At 34.5% G+C, this 22,835-nt stretch overlaps 3 protein-coding genes across 4 annotated transcripts in view; 2 read left to right on the top strand and 1 right to left on the bottom strand.

Moving 5' to 3' along the window:
• The first annotated feature begins 6,164 nt into the window (after window positions 1–6,164).
• On the top strand, window positions 6,165–8,863 carry LOC100854814 (ABC transporter G family member 6). Its single transcript, XM_003633395.4, has one exon. The coding sequence runs from the start codon at window positions 6,416–6,418 to the stop codon at window positions 8,657–8,659; it is 2,244 nt and encodes a 747-aa protein (XP_003633443.1). The 5' UTR covers window positions 6,165–6,415; the 3' UTR covers window positions 8,660–8,863.
• An 8,565-nt stretch (window positions 8,864–17,428) lies between these two features.
• Window positions 17,429–18,273, top strand: LOC100253510 (FKBP-type peptidyl-prolyl cis-trans isomerase-like). Its single transcript, XM_002281894.4, has one exon. It carries the CDS (start codon window positions 17,541–17,543, stop codon window positions 18,156–18,158), a length of 618 nt encoding a protein of 205 aa, XP_002281930.1. The 5' UTR covers window positions 17,429–17,540; the 3' UTR covers window positions 18,159–18,273.
• A 203-nt stretch (window positions 18,274–18,476) lies between these two features.
• The window catches only part of LOC100258656 (SAC3 family protein A), a 28,838-nt gene continuing 24,479 nt past the window's right edge, over window positions 18,477–22,835 (bottom strand). For both annotated transcript variants that reach the window (XM_010659839.3, XM_010659840.3), the window contains 5 exons: window positions 22,605–22,664; window positions 21,382–21,512; window positions 19,877–20,010; window positions 19,524–19,759; window positions 18,477–19,035 (listed from right to left, as the gene is read on the bottom strand). In XM_010659839.3, the coding sequence (XP_010658141.1) occupies window positions 18,934–19,035; window positions 19,524–19,759; window positions 19,877–20,010; window positions 21,382–21,512; window positions 22,605–22,664 (663 nt within the window). In that variant the 3' untranslated portion in view covers window positions 18,477–18,933. The remainder of the gene's footprint in view (window positions 19,036–19,523; window positions 19,760–19,876; window positions 20,011–21,381; window positions 21,513–22,604; window positions 22,665–22,835) is intronic.

The raw sequence follows: 22,835 nt of genomic DNA, 5'->3' as shown, positions 1-22,835 counted from the left end.
TTGTCTTATCTTGTCATCTTATTGAAATTCTTGATACCCTCACCATATGCAATGTGAGGATTGTGTGTATATATTGATGAATAGTTTTCGCTACCTATGTTTTATCTCTTGATCAACTTTGATATTCTCAATTTTGTTGTCATTCTTTCAGATTTATCATCTCTTCTATCTAATTAACCTTTGTGTAAGAATTGAGAACTTTGTTTTGTAGGATTAAAAATAAATCGTTGCTTCTCAAGAAAAATTTATTTTGAATCCATGCTTTTTCCAGGTTAAGGGAGGTTCCAAGAGTCTTATCGGGGAAACTTAGTTTCATTAGGCATATTCAGTAGAGAGTTGATTTAATATTCACATGTGGAATACCCTGGTAGATTTATCTGAAAAAGAATTGATTTAATATTCACATGTGGAATACCCTGGTAGATTTATCTGAAAAAGAATTGCCTTTTTGATTCGTTAATATTTTTGTTTTTGTTTGTTTGTAATTATTTATTTATTTATAATTTTCTGTTCTTTTTTCATATTAATCTATAATAAATTGCTCATGGACGGTTTGGAGTGAAATGAGTGGATTAAGGGTGATCAATGTCTGCTTCCCAGCATGCATATCAAGGTCAGATGGTAGGGAGCCCTTCATAATTGCATCTTCCATGCCTTTGAAAACGCAAAATGGTCGTCCCCATGCCTATAACCTTATTTGATGTTTTCATAAAACAATAATGGTCCACCCCCATTCTTATAAAGCACTTAACATTATTTTTGTCTCTAGTCTTGCACAAGGACAAAAATTATCATGTTCATTCTGGCATACCTTTAACATGTAAACATGGCTCGTGATTATCATGCCTTGGTATCTTATTATTGCTATGTTGGAAGGTTTCATTTTTATTATTGCTATTTTATTTTATTTTGATTTATTCTTATTATTTTGACTCAATGATGGTTTGATTATAACGGGGGGTTAAGTGTAGAGTTTAGGATTGGCTAGTTCTAAACCTTGTAGGCCTTCCCCCCCCCCCCCCCCCCCCCCCCCCTTTTTAGGGGTCCTTTTCCATCTTTAATGAAGAGGGAAAAAAGGAAAAAGGAGTTGTGGTTGTGATAATCGTTTTAATTCCATTCAAAACACTTGAGACTTTTTTTAGACCAAAGAATAGCCAACTGTGTTTCGTATGTGTGATTAATCATATGTACTAGGCTGAGATGAGAAAGAATGTCGGTTTCATATTGTTAGAGCAGTCCATTTTGAATACCTTCACTTTTCACAGGCACGTTGTCCTGTGTTGATTACAAGTCTATCATGTGATATGCTTAAACGTGAATCTCCTTGTCCCATTCTATGTTTTGATGGGTAAGTTAGACCAGGAACGTACTTGGGGTGTGGCAAGCCGTCTTCAATTTTTGGTTGTCCTGCAAAGAGGAGCTTTTGGAGTCAAATAGAGCACAACTTTCTTTGTTGGTTTCTGTGCTGCATTCTTTGTTCAATTCAAGTTTGTCTCTTTTATTTGGCATCATCTTCTCTGGGAAATTCTAATACGATTATAGTAAACATGTGTAACACGCCTGCTCCCTTGTAATTCATTAAACACACGTGCCTTTAATCATTTGAGTATTATGAGTAATTTTTCACTGTCGAACCTGTGCATATAAATCGTTTTTTCTTAATATGGGAAACCATTAGGCTAACCATGAGGAAGGAAAAAAGAAAAAAAAGCCTAGTTAAGACTTCACTACTGTCTGCGTGATACTTGACGTACGTGATTCGTTCAAGGAATTGTGTGAGTGGGATAAAAGATGAGTATGGTATGGGCATTGGGAAATAGAGGTGAAATTGTCTCCATCGCTAACGTGGTGTTACGATATTGAACTAAATTTGGTTTGGAATTAAAAATGTGGAATACAGGTTTTTTGATTTATAGAGAATGAGTTCAATACATCCTGTTTTTCCTTGCTCACTAACAGACAATCATTTATTTACAAACCTCGTGTGGGGTTAATAGTTTTCATTTTCCATTTCACGAAAAATCTTTTTCGCTTATTCCATTTCACAAAAAATCTTTTTCGCTTAGCCCTATCCCCGGGAAGGGTATTTTGGTAATGGTTTCTATAGGAATTAGACGATCCTATTTAATCAAATACCTAAATATTGTTAGCCTGAGGTTATTGAAGATTTTAATAATCCCAATAATGATTAGATTATGTTATAGAGATGTATTTAAGCAAATTTCAGAGCTAGAAATCACCTTATTGAAAATAAAAAATAAAGCTACCACACCAAGAACAATGCACCAAGGATTTTCAAGTTGAAATTATTATTTCCTCTTCTTTTTAAATGAAATTAGTAATGTTTGTATATTTTAAACTCACCTGGTCTTAAATTTTTTTTAGAAAACTTTCATTTACATCATTCTTACTTAAACTTCTTTAAAATTGGATGAAGTGGGGTTTTCGTTATCCAATTCATCTTAGATCGCCTTTAAAATTCTTTGGAATTGGGTGAAGTGAGATTCAATGAAAATGACCTTTTATCCATGCCCATCAAAGCTTGATTAGTTGTTGAAGGATTCACATGGTGTTTAGGTTGTGTTTGTTTGTTTAGGTTATGTTTGGTTAATGAAAAGTACTAGAAAAAAAGAAAAAGAAAATTAAGGAAAATATTTTTTTAAAATTTTATTATGAAAAATGTGAAAGAAAATAAAATATAATTAAAATTATTAAATTTTTTTATATATTCTAAATTTTGTAAATTTGTATAAAGAAAAATTAAATAAATGAAAAAAATTAAAATAATTTTTTTAAAATAATTTATTAATTTTAAAATTATTTATTTATTTATTTTTACTGTTTTCTTTCTTTTATGTATTTTTTACTAATTTTTCTAAGATTATGTTTGGTTTTTGAAAAATTTGAGAGAAAATACGAAGGGAAGAAAATAAAGAGAAAAGTAGGAAAATAAAAAAAACAAAGGAAAATAAATTATTTTCCCTTTTTTTTTATGTTTCAAGGGCGGAATAGTCAAGGGCGATCGGTCGGTCGGCTGCGTGGGTGATTGGTTTGTACACGAAGTCAAGGAATGCTTAATCAATCAATTATGTAGTGGAATGGGAGCAAAGTTGGTGCTGTAAGCAATCAAGCATGTAATCAACCGACTGAACTGTAACCTGTACCTAACAACTCATGTTGAAACTCCGATTTATTGCTATTTGAACTCATTTATTATGTTGCCAACCCTTAAGAATCATTCATAGCATTCATAAAAATAGTTGTTCACTTCAATCTTTGAATGCATTTAATTCCAAACCTACAAAACCCATTTAATGCTCCTTTGACTTTAGTTTTTTTCCTTGTATTTGTACTCTATTGTAAACTATAAATTGTTACCTTTAGTTAATTTCATTATTTTACATGGTGTGAGGAAGTTTTGGTTAACTACGATCACTTAAAGCTTCTAATCGTTCATTGAAACTTTGAATCCAAGTGTAAGAAGTATTCGAGGACTTTGGTTGAATACGTAACTTAATGAAGAAATCCCAAATTTGAGAAGACATGAGAAAGAGTGAATGTAGTTAATTACTAAACCATTATAAAAAGTCTCGTTTGCATTTTTGTGTTATTTTCTCTATTTATTTGATTATAATTGCTTTAAGTTTTATTATAATAATAATCTTTTCTTAAAAATTGACGAACACCTAATTGAAACCCATTGTCTCCCTCCTACGTATTCACCTAAATTGAAAACTAAACATAAGAAAATTATTTCTCTTTTGATTTTTTTTTCTACTTTTGAGGATCAAAGGTAGAGCTAGCACTTGGAATAAGAAAAACACATGGTATAGTAGCAATGCTCATAAATGTATTAATACAATTATTTAAAGATATAGCACGATGTGAAATGTTGCATTTGACAATTGGGTAACACATGGTATAGTAGCAATGGTTATAAATGTACTAATAAAATTATTTAAAGATATAGCATGATGTGAAATATTGCATGTCACAATTCATCCAATGAATAAATAGGAAAGTATATATTGAATTTCTTAGAGAAAGTGACATGATCTGAAAGTATCTAGATAATCCTTGAAAGTGGGACCTAACTTTTATGTTCCTTGTGCAATTATTCAATTATGCCTTGCCCTACAAATTCAACTCCAAACCACAGGTCAATCACATTACATTTTTTACTTCCTTTTATTGAATTGGTAAATTCTTTCCCTATCTATTAAATATATGCACCCTCTTTTTCTCAACTGAAACCTCCATATTCAAAGGCCAACTCATTTATACCCTAAATTTTAGCATATTTTATCTTGTAAAATAAATCAAATATTGTGAAGTAAGTACAAAAATAAGTCCCACAACCCCTCTTAAAAAAATACAGTCTGATATCAAAACCAATATTTTAACTTTTGGTCTCAGACTCGAAGGATAAGCAACTGAAGCAACCAAGAGGAAGCTCAGAATTGCATACTTTCCGTTTCTGGAGTCTGTAATGAATCCCGGTTTTCTCATCCTTTTGAGAGAAAAAGCAGCCTCCACTTTTTGAACTGAGGTGAAGGCAGAGAGCGAAAATTGACTTGGCAGTTAAAAAACCATGCACATGCTTACGCCAGTTTTCATTTTGACTTTTCACACCCTCATTTTAGGTGACCTAGCTTCCAATCAGGAAAGAGCCGGCCTATCTACATTAACTACCCACAAACATTTTGTGTGTTTTTCTTTTAGTTTTTTTCTTTGGTCTTTGGGGTGATGTGGGCATGATAAATGGGTTCCCATTTATTCAAAGGGCCGGGGGCCGGATTTATCTTAAAAATCAATACTCAATCGATTAAAGGACCTTTGGATTTTCTAGGGTAACATTGAGATATGACCATATGACTATGGCCTGTATATTTTTCTTCTTAATTTCTATCTTCCACCTTTCATGGGCTTGTCTCTCTTTCATATTAGCTATTAGGTGGGTCATGGGTGTTGGGTTCTAATAAACTTTATCACACATTGGGTGCTGGACTCCAAAATTTGCAGCAAGCTTTATGAAGTATGGCGGCACCACGTAATGTCCCATACCCTAATACTGGTACACTGTCACATCGTTTTGATGGAAGGAAAGCTTTGCCTCCAGATTTCTCCATGTTTGGTAAGTTAGAAAAAAATATGAAAATAGAATATAAAAAGAGAAATTAAAATCCTACCCCTCATAAAATTTGATTTTCTTAATAATGAATTTGTAATTTTTATTCTCATATTAATAAATGAGAATATTTTTTATTCCAACCTTCCAAATATGACTTATAGTATTATCGAAAAGGCTAAAACTCTAAGGCTATGTTTAGTTCTAGAAAAATTTGAGAGAAAATGCAAAGGAAAGAAAATACAAAGAAAAAATAGAAAAAAAAAAGTGAAGAAAAATAAAAAATAAATTAAAAGTCGATAAATTATTTATATTTGTTACTTAAAACTCATTTTATTTATTTTAATTAATTTTAATTATATTTTATCTTCTTTTATATTTTTTATAGAACAACCAAACATGAAAGAATCGTTTTCCCTTATTTTTTTTTTTTCTTTTCTTAATATTTTTTGGGAACCAAACACAACCTGAGGGTACAGAATTTGGAACCTCGATTCATCTTTAGAGGGTACCATTAATTAGGAGGCTATTGTTTATTATGAATTTGCATCTCTTCCACACATTAAACTATATGTTAAGCTATCACTAAATTTGTTAATTTCTCCATGTATGGTTCATAATTGCTCAAGAGTTAGATAAATTTCCCCCATTTTTCCGAAGAAGATGGGGGCAAGAAGCTTCCACAATTAACTCTTCTTAACTTGGGAAAATGGGTAGAAGGGGCCATAGAGGGCATGGGAGATGGCACTAGTATTTTCACGAAAGCTTGTAGAATTAGTTCTTTACCCTTTGGAGGTTGTTTACTTGGACTATACACAGTAGATCAACGCCCAACCTAATTTTCATGGAAATGTATTATGAATCACACGTGGCAAAATCCCATGAAGCAAAACCACCCACGTTTTCAAAAATTCAAAAATTCAAAAATTTGAACCAAAGAAAGGAAGACGTACGGACAAGAGATTAGGAGGTGTAGGTCACCTCTCTCTCACCTCCCAAATTATACTATACAGTAAGAGAGAATCGTTGAGAGACCATAACGCTTACCTTCTTATAATTTTATTATTATTTTATGGGAACTTGCTATAAATAGAAACATACCTCATATCTCGTGACAATGCACTCCCTTCTTCTTCTTCCCAAGGAAACCACCACCACCACCATAACACCCCCGGCGCAGCTTAGGAAACTGCCCTTCCAGTTGCGTCCGTTAGGTACCTGCGCCATTGAAGTTATAAACATCGGCCGAGATAATAGGTAGTTCTGGGAAAGTGTAAAGAAACGCGAATGTCTCGTTTTGTGACAGGGAATATACCGCCAGCGAGAGATAACGGGGAGGTTTTTGACTGGAGGCAAACGATGGAGGATGAGGAACTGACGGTTTCTAGTAGCGGACCGTCGCCAACGCTGGGGCATCTGCTGAAGTGTGTAGGAGATGTGCGGAAGGAGGTGACTGGGGATGAGACTCCGGTGCACCAGGTGCTGGAAATGGGCGAAGCGAACATGGAGCCAAGGTCTCTGCCTTTCGTTCTGTCATTCAGTAATCTGACGTACAGCGTCAACGTTCGCCGGAAAATGGCGCTTCCGGCGATTTTTCGCCGGACGAGCCAACTTGGTGTGGCGACGGCGGATCACATCCCCGGAGAGAGCATGCTCACGGGAACGAAGACGCTGTTGAATGACATCTCCGGCGAGGCAAGGGATGGAGAGATCCTCGCCGTGCTCGGCGCCAGCGGATCGGGAAAGTCTACGTTGATCGATGCGTTAGCGAATCGAATTGCAAAGGGAAGCTTGAAAGGAGCGGTGACGCTGAACGGCGAAGCCCTGGAGTCTCGGCTTCTTAAGGTGATCTCAGCCTACGTGATGCAAGACGATCTTTTATATCCAATGTTGACAGTCGAAGAAACGCTAATGTTCGCCGCGGAGTTCAGACTCCCTCGAACTCTCTCGAAATCAAAGAAGAAAGCCAGAGTTGAAGCCCTCATCGACCAGCTAGGGCTCCGAAACGCAGCCAAAACCGTCATCGGCGACGAAGGCCACCGCGGAGTCTCCGGTGGAGAACGCCGCCGCGTCTCCATCGGAATCGACATTATTCACGATCCGATCATCTTGTTCCTGGACGAGCCAACCTCAGGACTGGACTCCACCAGCGCTTTCATGGTGGTGAAGGTCCTCCAACGAATAGCTCAGAGCGGAAGCATCGTGATAATGTCCGTACACCAGCCCAGCTACCGAATTCTTGGCTTGCTTGATCGACTCATCTTCCTCTCCCGCGGACAAACAGTTTACAGCGGTCCACCAATGAATCTTCCACTGTTTTTCGCTGAGTTTGGCCACCCAATTCCCCCTGATAATGAGAACCGTACCGAGTTCGCACTGGATCTCATTCGCGAACTCGAAGGATCTCCTGGCGGAACGAAGAGTTTAGTGGAATTCAACAAGCAGTGGCAGAGTACGAAGCACACTCGAAGCTACGAGGCCGGTACAAACGGCTTGTCAATGAAGGAAGCAATCAGCGCAAGCATTTCGAAGGGAAAATTGGTGTCAGGAGCCACCAACGACGCAAGCTCCACATCCTTGGTCCCCACTTTCGCCAACTCCTTTTGGGTAGAAATGGCTGTGCTCTCCAAAAGATCCATAACCAACTCACGCAGAATGCCTGAACTTTTTGGCATTCGCCTCGGTGCTGTCCTTATCACCGGCTTCATTCTAGCTACTATCTACTGGCAGCTCGATAACTCCCCGAAAGGCGCCCAAGAGCGATTAGGGTTTTTCGCTTTCGCCATGTCCACAACCTTCTACACCTGCGCCGATGCCCTCCCGGTGTTCTTACAAGAGCGATACATTTTCTTGAGGGAGACGGCTTACAACGCGTACCGCCGGTCATCCTACGTGCTCTCCCACTCCCTCACCTCATTGCCAGCATTGATTTTCCTCTCGTTTGCCTTTGCCGCCACAACATTCTTCGCTGTAGGCCTCGACGGCGGCCTCTCGGGCTTTCTCTTCTACTTCCTCATCATCTTTGCCTCGTTCTGGGCCGGGAACTCCTTCGTCACCTTCCTCTCAGGAGTCGTCCCTCACGTGATGCTCGGGTACACCATAGTCGTCGCCTTACTTGCCTACTTCCTCCTCTTCAGCGGATTCTTCATCAACCGCAACCGAATCCCATCCTACTGGATCTGGTTCCACTACGTTTCTCTGGTGAAATACCCCTACGAAGGAGTGCTACAAAACGAGTTCAACGACCCGGCGAAATGCTACGTCCGCGGCGTCCAGATCTTCGACAACACTCCGCTGGGCGCTGTATCGCAGGCCATGAAAGTAAACCTATTGAAAAGCTTAAGCAACACCTTGGGCATGGAGATCACAAGCTCCACATGCGTGACCACAGGAGTGGATATACTAAAGCAGCAGGGGATCACTGATCTGAGCAAGTGGAACTGCTTGTGGGTGACCGTGGCCTGGGGGTTCTTCTTCAGAATTCTGTTCTACTTTGCTTTGTTGATGGGAAGCAAGAACAAGAGAAGGTGATCAAGAAGAAGAAGAAGAAGAAAGCTGCATGGCTAACCAGCTGGGTGTGTAAGGGTCTGTTTGGTGGCAGGATAGCGTGTGATTTGTTTGTTTAATTTTTTTATTTGTAATTTAACTATGATTTTCGTATTCTGGTAGAGTTGAGTTGGGAGAGATGTGAAAGTGTTAAATATATAAATACTCAGCCAGTGTGGTTCTCTTTTATTAGGTTACCAGATTTTTTCCCAAACACAAAAAATATTTTCAATTCATAATATTCCTTAACGTAATTTATCTTCTGAAATTTAAAAGAAGTGAATCATTTTCTTTATTTTAATTTATCATCAATATTATTATTATTATTAGAAGAGTGAAAATAATTAAAATTAAACTAGGTCTTATCTTTAACTTTTACACGTGGGATACATGTGGCAGTGGTAGAGGTTGATCTTAGCAGCCACCCATCTAAGACTAGTTTTGATTGAGGTGATGGATATATTATTGGTTCCAAGCCACTGTCCTTTGCCATGAAAATCATTGTGCTTACTACTGTTCACTCCTCTTGAAGTTCTCGTACTGTCTCTTGATTTTAAAAAAATTGAGGAAAAAGGTGAATAAAAGGAAAGAAAAAGTAAAAATATGCTTAAAGTTAATAAATTAATTTCATATATATTTTTAAATTCATTTTATTTATTATTTTTATTTAATGTAAAAAATTAAATAATTTTAAAATATATAAACTTCTAATTGAAATCAATTATATATATATATATATATATATATATATATATATATATATATATTAATTTTTTATGATATACCAAATAAAAAAAAATGTTTTATTTTAGTTTTTTCTCTCTTTCTTTATAATTCTTAATAATTTCCTACATCAAGCATAGCAAAAGGAAGCATTTGATATAAATAAAAATAAATCATTATATCACATAAAAGAGAAAAATCAAAATCTTCACAATACAAGGCAAAATAGAAAAAATTGGTTTCAAGGGAAACAATGTTACCTAAAAAATGTAAATTTGACTTTATTCTTAAATTTTTTTTTTTCTTCCAGGAAAGTGGAGTTAAAAAATGACTCAAACTCAAAAGAAAGGAAGAAAGATGGTCCAAGCTTTGATACAACAATTCAAAGGTCTCTATCTAATAAAGTGGGAAGATGACGTGGGGGTTTGGGGGTTTCTCTGTACCGGTTTACTCTCTTTTCCACTGCTTTGACCAACCGCCTTTGGCGGGCTTAATTCACTCTACCACATTATTCTGGATCCCCCTTGATGCCAACTTTTCCTAGATTTTCGCTTTCCTTTCTCTTTCTACGTTTGTTCCGGGAAAATGTGAGATGGGGCCGACTTATAAGCTAATTTCAATTTCCAACAGCTGTGAGACGGTTGGAAATAAAGGAATGGAATTTAAAGCTTTGATAAAGGTATAAATACATGAGATGAGATAGTACATATAAATGAGACTAATTATTAGGAGGTTAGGTTAATGCATATGCTTGAAACCACAACAACCGCTCATATCGTTTTCACTCTTCTGAAGAGAGGTAAACTAATCTCGATCCATAGTAGGTGGGAGTCATATCTTCTATAGACAGACTGTCTAACCAATTCTCACAGGTATATGCATGGGACAAGAACATACGGGTCCAATACTGAGAAACAGGTGGGAAACCTAACAACATGTCTGCTGCCACCCATTGGAGTTCATATTTCGAAACCAACTTTCTAGGACGGTATGCAACACGAAAAGTCAAAAGCGTCTGTGAGTAGCCAACTTCCGTATCAGTAACTGACTCAAATGAAAGAAGGGCTAAGAAACTGGCAAAATTGGTGAGTTATGAGTCTTAGGACCAGGCAAGAGAACTTGGAAAACTAATCACCTTAACTTCCTATATAATATTATTTTTTAAGTTTTGAAGATAAGGAACGCCTAATAAGACACTACCAATAAAATATCTTGTAGTAATGTCAGCAAACTAAGGTCATATTTATAAAATTTTCATCAAGTAGAGGGTGTATTTCCAAATATGAGAACTATCTTGTCCATTTGATACAAATATTTGTATACATTCAAAAGAATAACTTTAATACTAAATTAAGGTTAAATTTATAATTTTTACTAAATAGAGATTATATTTCTGAATTTGAGGATGATCTTGTTCATTCGACAGACATTTGTATTAAATATTAAGTTTATAAAGACCTTAAACACAAATATTCAGTTTATGATTGTTCTGGGTATTTTTAATCATGTTAAAAAACATCTCACTAATTTATTATTCATTAATAACTTTTACCTTTTAAATAATCAAATTAAAAAATTAAGAGTATTTATGCATTATACATATTTAATAGAAGAGCATATCGAGAAACTTTGGTAACATGTTGTGTAATCTTCTTAAAAAAATAAAGGATGTTAATTTATGTATAATGGGGTGTCTCATCAAATGATGTTGTTAGAAAATCTAGGATTGGTCTCCTAATTGAATGGCTTCTAACATGACTACTCTTAGGGGGTGTTTGGTACACGGGAATAGGGAGTGAGAATAGACATCTTATTCCTTTTCTCCCTTATTCTTATGTTTGGATAAATGTTAAGAAGGCGGAAATGAAATAAAAAATTATTCCGGCAAAAATCAAATCCAACTTATGAGTCGGATTTGCATTCATTAAAAGTAGGTGGTATTCTGATTCATTAAACCTATTTGATAATATAAAATAACCTAAATTACTATTTTACCCTCTTATCTTGTTCTTCAAACCCAATGTTTATCTTCTTTGCAAAGGTAGAGATCCATTCATCATCCACTTCTTATCTTCTTTGCAAAGCTAGAGACCCACTCATCATCCAATTCTCTGCAACAAGTGATTCTTCCAAATTGAATCAATTAAACCTTCCATGATATTTAAAAAAAAAAAAAAATCAATTTCTAATTTATAGGGTTTTGGATGTTCATTTTGATTGTTGGATCTAGGATTCGTCATTGTTTGCTGCAACTAGGTTTTGAAAACCCCCTTCTACATCTTCGATCAGGTTTACCTTATTTTCTCTTTCTTCTTCTACTTCTTTATATGTGTTTCTTATTCTCTATAAATCGATTAATTTTTTTTATTAATTTATGTTTGGAATCTTTGATGTTTCTTTATCTTGTATTAATAGAAACTGGAGAGAAAAATTGAAATGGTTGGAAAAAGATTTTTCGATTTCACGTGTTTACAATATTGAAAATTTTTAATGGTTAGGAAAAAAATAAAAAGAAAAAAACAAACAAAAACAAAACTTTTGGTTTTTTTTCCCCTTTGTTTATTATTATCGGCGTCTTCCTTTCCTAGTTAAAGCTATGGATTCTGCCGTCTCGCAGAAAATCTGCTGCGTTTCCAGCTCATTTTGGACCTTTAGCATGGGCCACAGTGAAGATCTCTTCATATCATTGCTATTTAATAGTAAACAAACCATTAAGCACCGAGACACCAACATTGATTAATTTTTTTATTCCAGCTGCTATTGATCTATATCGGCCCAACTTTAAGTTTGATGTAGACAGCCCAAGGAGGTTTGCATGATGCAAATCTCCCGACCTAAGCCACATCACATCACAACACCAATGCCAATAAAACATGATTTTCATACCTTTCTAGATCCAATAAATTAGATTACCAGAATGACCGACCGATGGCACATAGAAAGATTCAAGCAACAGTGTAATAAAATATTTAGGTGGGGTTAAATTAAAATCTGCAACTTCAAGAAAAAGTCAAGATGAGCTCTGTACCATTGTCACTACTGATCTTCCCAGGCATTCTGTTGTGGGCATCCGATTAAGGCAAATTATGGACATTATTTAAACAACCAATAAATTTAATGATTAAAAAACCCATGATTGTGAGGTCAAACATAGAATATTTAATCTTTTTAATATTTATTAGTTGTTTAAGGCATATTTGCCTACATTGAAACAGTAGCTAGAATAAACGGACCAAAATTTAGGATTAATGATTCAAGTAACAATAAATTTAGAAGTAATGCCTACCATGATTGTGAGGACTACCATGATTCTGACCATATACAAAAATGTCAACAGAACATATGGTTATGTTAAATAGATTAATTTAATTTTTGCTAAATTTCCCAAGCAAGAGTATTGTAATGATAAATTTTGTCTATTTGTATGTGCCCCACTTGCCTATTTTTTTATTCTGTTAAGCTACTAACTTTCTTAAAAGGTATGAAAATTAGTATTAGTTTGGTACAAATGAATTTACATATATAAATTTTTCTTTGCTTATAGAAAATTAATAATGAGGTCAAACATGGAATATTTAATTTTTTTTGTTCCTATTAAAAACACAGAATGTTTTTTTTTTTCCTCCTGTATGATTAGGACTCTTGCACAGCCATGGACCTCATTGAGATGGAAAGAAGAGAACAACTTATCATGATTCTATATATTATAGTGAACATACTTAATATGCTTACCGCACTTTGCACGACTACAAGAAAACGTTATCAGAGGCGAACATTGATGGAAAGACCTGCAAATAGAGAATTTTTGTGAGTTGAAAATCTTAATCGATTGATTTATGGGAGTGATATAGCATGTATGGAGCAACTTAGGATGGATAGACATACTTTCACCATGTTATGTTCTATGCTTCGTACTATTGGTAAACTAAAGGATTCAAAATATGTTGATGTAGAAGAAATGGTTGCATTATTCTTGCATATTCTTGCACATCATGTAAAGAATCGAGTTATAAAATTTCGATTCTTAAGGTCTGGAGAAACTATTAGTAGACATTTCAATGCAGTATTGAATGCAGTCATTCGCCTACAAGGAGTATTACTCAAAAAACCGGAACCAGTCTCTGAGAACTCCATAGATGAGAGATGGAAATGGTTTAAGGTATATAAATTATAAATTAAGTTTATATAGGTTTAATTATTTCATATTATAGCAATACTAATGCTTTTATTTAAATAGAATTGTCTAGGAGCTTTAGATGGAACTTACATTAGAGTGAATGTACGTGAGAGAGGCAAACCTAGATATCGAACAAAGAAGAATGAAATTGCAACAAATGTCTTAGGAGTTTGTTCTCAAGACATGCAGTTTATTTATGTATTGTCAGGTTGGAAGGGATCGACCTCTGATTCTCGAGTGCTTCGAGATGCAGTTAGTAGGAGAAATGGACTGACAGTTCCACATGGTAAATATTTGGTTTTTATAAACAATTAATTTTGGAGGATATACTAGTTGTAGATTTTAGTAGATATGGTACTTATATTGAGAACTAGAATGAAGTTTGTGTTTTTTTATTTCCTTTTTTGCAAATAAGAAATAAGTATTTGGTAGCTTTGACAATTTATATGTTCTTATATTTTTTTTTCTCTTTTTTTCTCTTAGTAAAATATAATTCTATAACTTTTTTTGCATGACAAATTATTTAAAATTTTGATAAAAAAAAAACGAATATTTAAAATTTTTTAAGGTTATGGATTTTATCGGATATGATACTTGTTGAAAATTAGAATAAATTAGAATTCTTTTATTTCCTCTTTTGAAAATAGGAAAAACATTTGCTAGCTTTGAAAATTTAAATATTATAATAAATAATTTTTTTTTGAAAAATATAATTTTATAACTACTTAAGCATGACAAATTATTCAAATTTTTAATAAAAATAATAATTGAATATTTGTGCATTAGGGTTATATGATTTTTTATGGTTAATTTTTTATTTATTGAGTATATATATATATATTTTTAGTCTTATTATTTAATAACAAAAAACCTCTCAAATTTTATTTTTTTTAAATAAAAGTAAAAATAAAAAAATATTTAAAATTATATGTAAAGATATTATTGTAAATTTATTTCTTTTTCATTTTCATTCCTATTATTATCAAACATTGGAATAGAAACAAATAATCATTCCAATCTTGCATTCCTAAGTCCATCCAAATGTTAGAAATAGAATCATCAAATTCATTCCATTTCACTAAGATATAGGAAAGGAAACAAAATATTATTTTCATTCCCTATTTCGACGTAACAAACACCCCCTTAGAGCTTTAGGGTATATAAACCAAAAGCTTTTGTGTTGAACATATCCAGAATTAGTTTGTCATAAAAGGAATCATAATAACAAGGAAAGATGCAGATAATTTGGACTGGCAACAGTAAGAGAGAGGGAGAGAGAGAGAGAGAGAATATGTGAAATGGATTGATGAGGCAAGCTTCAAGCTTTTCGGTTTCCACAGACATGAGACAAGGACATATGGGGCCCAATACTAGGGAAGAGATGGGAAACTGAACAAGAGGATGACCATCAATTCCACATTCTAATGGATGTCATATTTCACAACTGCCTTTTTTTCAAAGATTTTTATAATATTCTTATCAACAATCATCAGTCCATCTTTGAACATAAATGAAAAATATAACTTAAAAATTAAAAAAAAAAAAAAAAAAAGTCAAAGATTGGGTGTAAGAAGTAGTTCTTTCTATTTTTAAAATTTTACTAAACACTTAATTTTTTTTTATAGAAAAAACTCCTTTTTAAGGATTAAAAATGACTTTTAACTCATCTAATTCCAAAAGTATTAGAAATAAATCTAAAAATATCTTATTTATGATACCAAAGTAAGAAATATTGTTAAAAAATGTCCCAAATTTTTAATTAACAAATATTTTTTATATATATAAAATATTTCTTTAGTTGATATATTATTATAATATTAAATTTTTTTATAAAATAAGGAAAGTTATTAAGAATATTTCTATAAATATTCTAGGTCACGAGAAGGAGGTGGATGTAAGTAGTGAAAAACATAGGATGTTTCAAGAATCCGATAATTATGTCATTTGTATAGTGAAAAGATTTTCTCTTATTCGTATTCATAAACATAGTTGGTCAAATCATGTTAAAACTCGTGTATCATTATATTGATTGTTTAATCTTTATGTTATTTATTTAACATTGTTTGTATTAAAGTTTTCGTTAACACAACAAATATAATGAAAAATATTGATAAATTTACATAAATTCAAATAATCCATTTTTGTCATAAGAAAAACAAATTAAAAACATCTAAGAAATTTTTATAGAGAGCACAATTTTTTTTTTCTCTACCCTTCTTTCTTTTTATTTTTCCCATGGTTTCCATATGAAAAGGCAGCATAACAATTTCAAAATAGAACAAGGCAAAAAGGGCAGAGGAAGAGTCATACCTACAGGCACCTTCCCCATAACAAACCTTAATTGATACGAAAAGTCTCATCCAAATCGCTTGGAGTGGAAGAGACCTCACCCACGGCCCACCCCATATTATTTGCATGTTTCCATTCAGACTTTTCAGGCAAAATTGAATCATGTATAGACAAGAAAGCTTGACATACTCGTCACACTACTTTAAGTTTTTGACACTACCTAGTTTAATATAATATCAACTTAGATTTCTAGAGGCCTTAAATACTAACTTTCTTTGTCTTTTATTAGTCATCCATGCCTTTACACCATGATAAAGGGTGTGAATGGTCTAAAAAAAAAAATTTTAAAAATGAAAAACTAAGAATATCTCCATTGAATTTAATTTTACTTTCTCAACTTAGGTTTTTAGGGTTTGAAATGGAAAAGAGTGTCCTTGTCAAGGTGAGTCTAATCTTACCTAACATCCTAACATGACGACTTAATCCTTGTCATCTATATTATTTTAAATATAACCAATTTGATGGATCTCGCCTAAAGGTTCGAATACTCAACATATTTCATCATATCTATATTAGTCACCAAAGAAGCATGATTATTAAGAGATAAATAGCCACCAATGGCCGCAAAATGATGTAAATGGCGTGCGCTTTTAGAAGAAACTTCTAATATAAAAATTATTTTTGAAGAAAAATTAAGTATTTAAAAAAGTTGTAAAAACGTTTTAAAATTTTGAAAAATCATTTGTAGTACTTTAAAAAAAATATTTGATAAATGATTCTCGTATCTTTCAAAAACATTTCGAGAAAAAATACTTTTACTAAAGCATTTTAAGTAGCACTCTAAATAAGTTGAAATGAAAAAGGAATATGTATAAAGGTAAACTGCGATACTACAAAAATTGAGGAGTCAAAAGTTTTGGAAAAAAAAAAAGGGTTTTTATACAAAATAATTTTTTATTTTTAATAAATTAATCAAACAAAAAAAAATATTATATAGAATAACATAAATTAAAAATATTATATATACATTAAATTAGGTTTGAGTTGAATTCAAGTTCTCCAAACCTTTTTGCTCAAACGCAACCCAAATCAAGTTTATGTTCAAAGAAGTAAATCCAAATCCAACTTGAAGATTAAAAATGACTACGTAAGTCCATCCACCATGGGTTAGACCAAGCGGCCCAAATTGGGCTCGTCCAGCATGCTGAGTTTGTGAATTTTAAACTACAGCTTAGACGTAAAGCATAAAATTTAAAATTTCCAACCATCATTTTATGTTGGATTGGGCTAGGCCCAAGAGATCTTGGAAGTGGACTTTGTGTGTGAGTTCAGCTAAGCCCAAAATAAACTTTGAAATAAACAGAATATAAAATTTCTTTGGGCTAGCCCATCTTGGGAGTGGACTTTACGTGTGAGTTCAGATACGCCCAAAATAAACTTTGGAGGAAGAGGTTCAATGTGAATCGGATAGACTTCCAGATGAAACTCTTTAAGCTTGGTTAGCTGAAGAGGTCAGCATTAATTGAACTTCCATGTTAATAAGACCTAAAGGAGATGTAAAAAATGAAAGGCCGAGAAAGAAGGATTTTCCAAAAATAGAAATAAAAATAAAATTTGAGAGACAGAGAGCTTCTTATCCAAAGGAAGAGAAGAAGAAAGAAAGAAAGAAGGAGAAGAATGGCAATGGTACCTTCCTCATCTCTGCAACTCCCGAAGCCCTTCTCCACCCCATTCGCTTCCTCCTCCTCCAAACCCCACGCGCTCCTCTCTCCCAAATCCCTCCTCTCCTTCTCCGCCAAAGCCACCGACTCCGACTCCGATTCCAACCCCGACAATGAACCTAGCACTAACGCCGACGAATCATCCACCTCATCACAACCTTCTGAACCCGACGCCTTCGACAGCCGCCTCGCGGAGGTCCGGCTCCGGTACCGCTCGGGCAGCGGAAAGAAGGCGGATGTCCGGAAGGGCCGGAAATCAAAGAAATCCTCTTCCAGCTCTGGCCCCGGAGTCTTCCTGCCGCCGGTGCCTCTGAAAGAGCCGGTATCCGGAGGTCTGAAGGTAGATTTCGGATTCAGCCCGTACTCGGAGAGAGTGAACGGTCGCATCGCGATCTTGGGACTAGGAGCGCTACTGTTGGTGGAGCTGGCTACGGGTCAGAGCGTGATAAGGTACCACTCACCGGCGATCATATTCATACAGGTGTACTTTGTGGCCGCTGTTTCCGCTTTGTACGTCAAGTATGAGAAGGAGAGTGTTAGCATTTGGCCTGAATCTTCACCTGCCAAGAAATAATTCTGAATTTTTTAAGAGATAAAACACTAATTAATTAGGGTTCTAAGATTTGCAATCTTGTATTAGCAATTTTATTGTAATTCTTTATCATGTGGAAAGCATCAAGTTTTTTTTCTCTCTCCTTTTCATTGAAATATTTCGAAGTTAAAATAAAATAATCCTTTATTTTAAATATTAAAAATCAACATTATTTTATAAAAAATAATTAAATTTGTATAAATGAAAAATAAAAAAACAACCTAAACCGGAAAAAAATAAAAAATAAATCCAGGATATAGAAGTTTTTAGACAGATGTCTAGAAAATAAGCGAGAGGAGATGAGGAAAACTTGCATTTGATAAATCATACAGGTTATATATCTCTATATATACTTCTTATTGGTTCTAAGTATTACCACAAGGTGTGTTCAATTAGAAAGAATGAAATGACTCTGCTGAAAAGCAAAGAAATCTAATCAAACATATTTTACTAAAAGGGCCAGTAGCAATAAACAGCCTTCACTGTCCAAGACAAAAGAGGGGGAAGGAGATCTCAATATGCGTCCTCTTTTTCGTTTCACATTCCCCGCTCATCGTACTCTTCTCTATTAGTCTTACAGCCAGACGCCACATGCTCAAGCTCAACCTTCTGCATTTTCCACCATGCTGATAAAAGGGAACGCTTGATTGTTGATTCCCCTTTTGTGTACAGATTAGTTCACTTGAGGGCGGCAAAAATTTCCCACTACTTTCTTACCAATGCAAATCATATACACGTTGGGGCGCGATCGACTTTGTTATGAGGATGCCCGTGTCAGAAAATCATTAACAGCGAGGCTTGTGTCTCCATGGGCTACGGCGTCTTCTGGTTCTGGTCTGTACAGACTGGAAGAGGAAGCCTGCGTATCAAGCATACCCCATTAGTCGCGGAGAACAGAAATGGTTCTAAACAATAATCATAGCTACAATCACAGTTTTTACTCTCAATAAGAACTTCTATGCTTGCTCGACTAATTTTATTCAAAAAGCTTAAGAAAATGATGCTATTTTGTAGAAGCTCTATGTTGGCTTATGCAACAAGTTTTTTCATGTTTAGTGACACTTTTGAAATACCAGTATTGCCCTTTCAAAATCATGACTTCTGCTTCAGCTTCAACTTCCAGCTAGAGCCAAATACAGAACGCTATCCCAACTCCACTTGACAGTCATAAATGCCAAAATTCTACTGGGTGTTTGGATTGAAAATGTTATTTGGGACAAATGTTTTCCGAAATTTGGATAAGTAATTGACTGTTTTAAGTGCATTATTGTTTTAGCCTCTACGACTGTCCAGCCCTGGAATAGAAAGTAGATTCAATGAAAGCCAGGATGGTGAGATTTAACATACCTTTGCATCAAGCTGCATCTCTCCAGTGTTATCTGTGATTAGGCAAGCACCATGCGCCTTCAACCATTCTACGCACTCCTCTGATTTATCTACCTCCTTCAAGTCACTCCCCTCACTGGCAGGGGAGGCACTGGTGAAGCCCAGAACCTGAGCAATATATGAAACAGGCACTGTGGGGCGATATGAACGAGACATGCATCTTACAGCCTCATACCGCATCTTTTCAACACAAAGATCTGAAGAAAGATGAAAAGATATATATCAACTTATCCGTTTGGTAATGTTTAGTAAATGCATAATTGGATTATATAATTTTTCTGAAAGATGGAGATAATCCCAATATATATATATACCCATTAGGCAGGTGTTTAAATTAGGAGCTGTTTTGTATAATCTGAAAAACAGGACATAGTTTCCTGATGTGACAGCTGCCCGAACAGCAAGAGCGTGTTTTACAACTTCATCCTTTCTAGCTTCATCTGATAATCTGAAAATTCAATCCAATGGCATTCCATTTCAGTATTCAAGGTGAAATAATGGAAAAGAAGAGAAAGAAACACATTTCTTCCAAATGAAAGATTCAGCGACTTCATAAGCCCATCATAAGTAAATTTAGAAACTAAATGTGTGAGAATGAAATTATTATAATAACCCTACGGCAATTATACAAGCAGTTCCACAACAGACAAATTATTTTCTGGAATGAGGGGTTTAAGCGAAATGGTTGAACTCAAACTGCATTTGGAGGTCACTAAAACTGAAAGACTTCAACCCAATTATAATGGTGATATCACCAGCATTCACATGTCGCATTTCTGCAGTCATTCCAGAAACAGTTGGTCCAGAACAAGAAAAAAAGTGAGTTTTATTAATTATTTCCCCTTCTTTCTTCTTCCTCACCTTCCTTGTCCCTAAATTTCATATCACCATGATTCCCAATAAAGATCCTGAAACACTAACAAAATATTACAGGAATTCACATTTTCGGGTTTATCATTTTAGGATTTTGATTTCATTTGAGACCATGAGAAACAGTATGTTCACAAGATAATGGCCGCATTTATTTAAACAAATTAGCATTCTTAAAATTCTAAATAACTGAATAAAAAACCCATAAGAGTCTCACCCAATGTGCACTAGGCTTTTTAGTAAATGGCTAGAGAAAACCAGCAAAATTATTCAATTAGAAGCCCTTTTCAGTGTCAGTAAATGAGCTCTGCACATTTTAATGGAGGTGCTGATTACCCAGCCATCTTGCTTCAAACAAGTTCAACCCTTTAATAGGATTGAGAAAAACTATCCAGTCAATAATGATATCCAGTCAAAAATATGCCTCATGGATTTTTCCCAATACGTCCAAAACTCATAATTTTGTACATTAAAATGCATCGATTATCTTCTTAGGAGAATGTAATTTATTGAATTTCTAACAATCAACCAACAATTTCCAGGTTGGAGGGAAGTCATCTGAATGAGAAAATTGCTAGCTTTTGACCTTCAATTTTGGTTCAACCATGAAACAGAACCAATTTATGGAAGCTTTAAGTTTAAAATGAGAACAATGAGACAAGAAAGAAAGCACTAAAATTCAGTCTCGGTCCAAAAAAAATGCAATGAACATACCATGAAATTTTAACACCATCTAAACTTCTCAGATTCCTATATCCAAGACTGGTAGATACTTAAGAAAATCTTTGACAAGTATATTCCTTTGGCTCTTTCTGACCCTAAACCAATAGGAAAGAACCTTGCTGTGCACCACCATCACACTACAACTTCATAAGCAGGAGTGACATAACAAGCCAATTCAGAAAGGCATGCAAACAAAGCATAGACATTTGTCGGCAATGCAACTGACCTTGACATTGATGACAACAGATCTCTGTTATTACTAGAGTGCAAGATGGCACAAAGCAGGTTGTAAGCAGCAAATTCCATATCACATCCCTCAATTCCTTCTGCATAAAGGGTTTTCAACTGTGATTGGCACTGTAGACCACAAAGAATAAGATAGTCAGACAACACGTCTAATTATTATTTTAATCGGCAAATAATAGATACCTATAAAAGGCACTAAGCAAAAGAGGAACAAAAAACCTAGCACATGGAAATATACAAGGGGCATTAACAGTAGTAGAACTACAGAAAAAGTGAAAAACTGAAAGTGATAGGCAAAAAGCCACCTTCAAGCCCTGCCCATTCAATCTAAAAATATAAGAATTACAAGTTAGTGACCCCTTGACCAAGCAAATAAGGATTAAGAAAGGAGGTTTCCATAGCCATTTCAAAGCACTGCAATGCTTCTATTTATTATGAATTCACATTTTTGGATATTTCAAAACATAAAATGCTAAATATTGCTACTACATCACAGATAGAGCATGCATAGATACCAAAAATATGAAGAAGAGAATTAGCTTTGGTGCCAACTCAATTAACTCTTTTTTAACAAAATAAATAAACCATCTCAGATTTTCAAAACCCACCCTTCTAGATTGCATCTTCAATCCTCAAGTAACTATACAAAGACAAATACCAGATCTAAATGTAGAATTGTTACAGTGCTTCTAGATATAGTTTTGTTTCCTTTTTTGATACCTACTTTAGATACATAACTTCATTACTCCACTTAAATCTTCCAGTATTTTTCTTTTAGAAATAATTTTTTTAATGTGAAACACAAGAGCATGTGATGCTTGTATATCCTCAGTCACTATTGAAGCCTTTGGCTTTTAAAGCATTGTTTAACTTGAAATTAAGATTTTCCAATCAAAACTACATCTGAATTGTCTATTGAGTAAAAGAAGGGAAATAAATGCTAAAGATATTAACTGTGCTAACTATTGGAGATATGTGTATTATGAGAATTGCCAATTAAAATGCAGCCACTTTGTCCTGGCTTTAATAATACAACAAAAATGATTTCGCTCACTACTTCCAAATGTATATATGCCTTAGGAAGAAGACAGTGATGTCCACAGAAGCAGTGGATTAAATTTATAGTGGCAGAGTATAAACCATGGCAGATGGGAAGATCAAACAAAAGAAATCATTTTCAACCAAACCAATTAGGCTACAGACCTGATTATACTCTGGCAGGTCCCCAACTTCAATAGCTAATCGAGCATGAGTTTCATAAACCTGAAACAAAAGCATTAAAAACATCAAAATTATCAAGAGAAAATTCCACCAGCACATTTAACATGATTCCTTAAAGGAAAATAGCATAAAAAGGTGAGCTGTTCAGTAAGGCGGATAATAGATCTTTTGGAGTTATGCTGAAATCTTATAGAGTGAAAAACTAATGTATTG

This window comes from Vitis vinifera, chromosome 13 (genome assembly GCF_030704535.1).
Source record: "Vitis vinifera cultivar Pinot Noir 40024 chromosome 13, ASM3070453v1".
Taxonomy (NCBI): Eukaryota; Viridiplantae; Streptophyta; class Magnoliopsida; order Vitales; family Vitaceae; genus Vitis; species Vitis vinifera.
The sequence above is the reverse complement of the archived record's forward strand: the minus strand, read 5'-3'. Positions and strand labels throughout refer to the sequence as shown.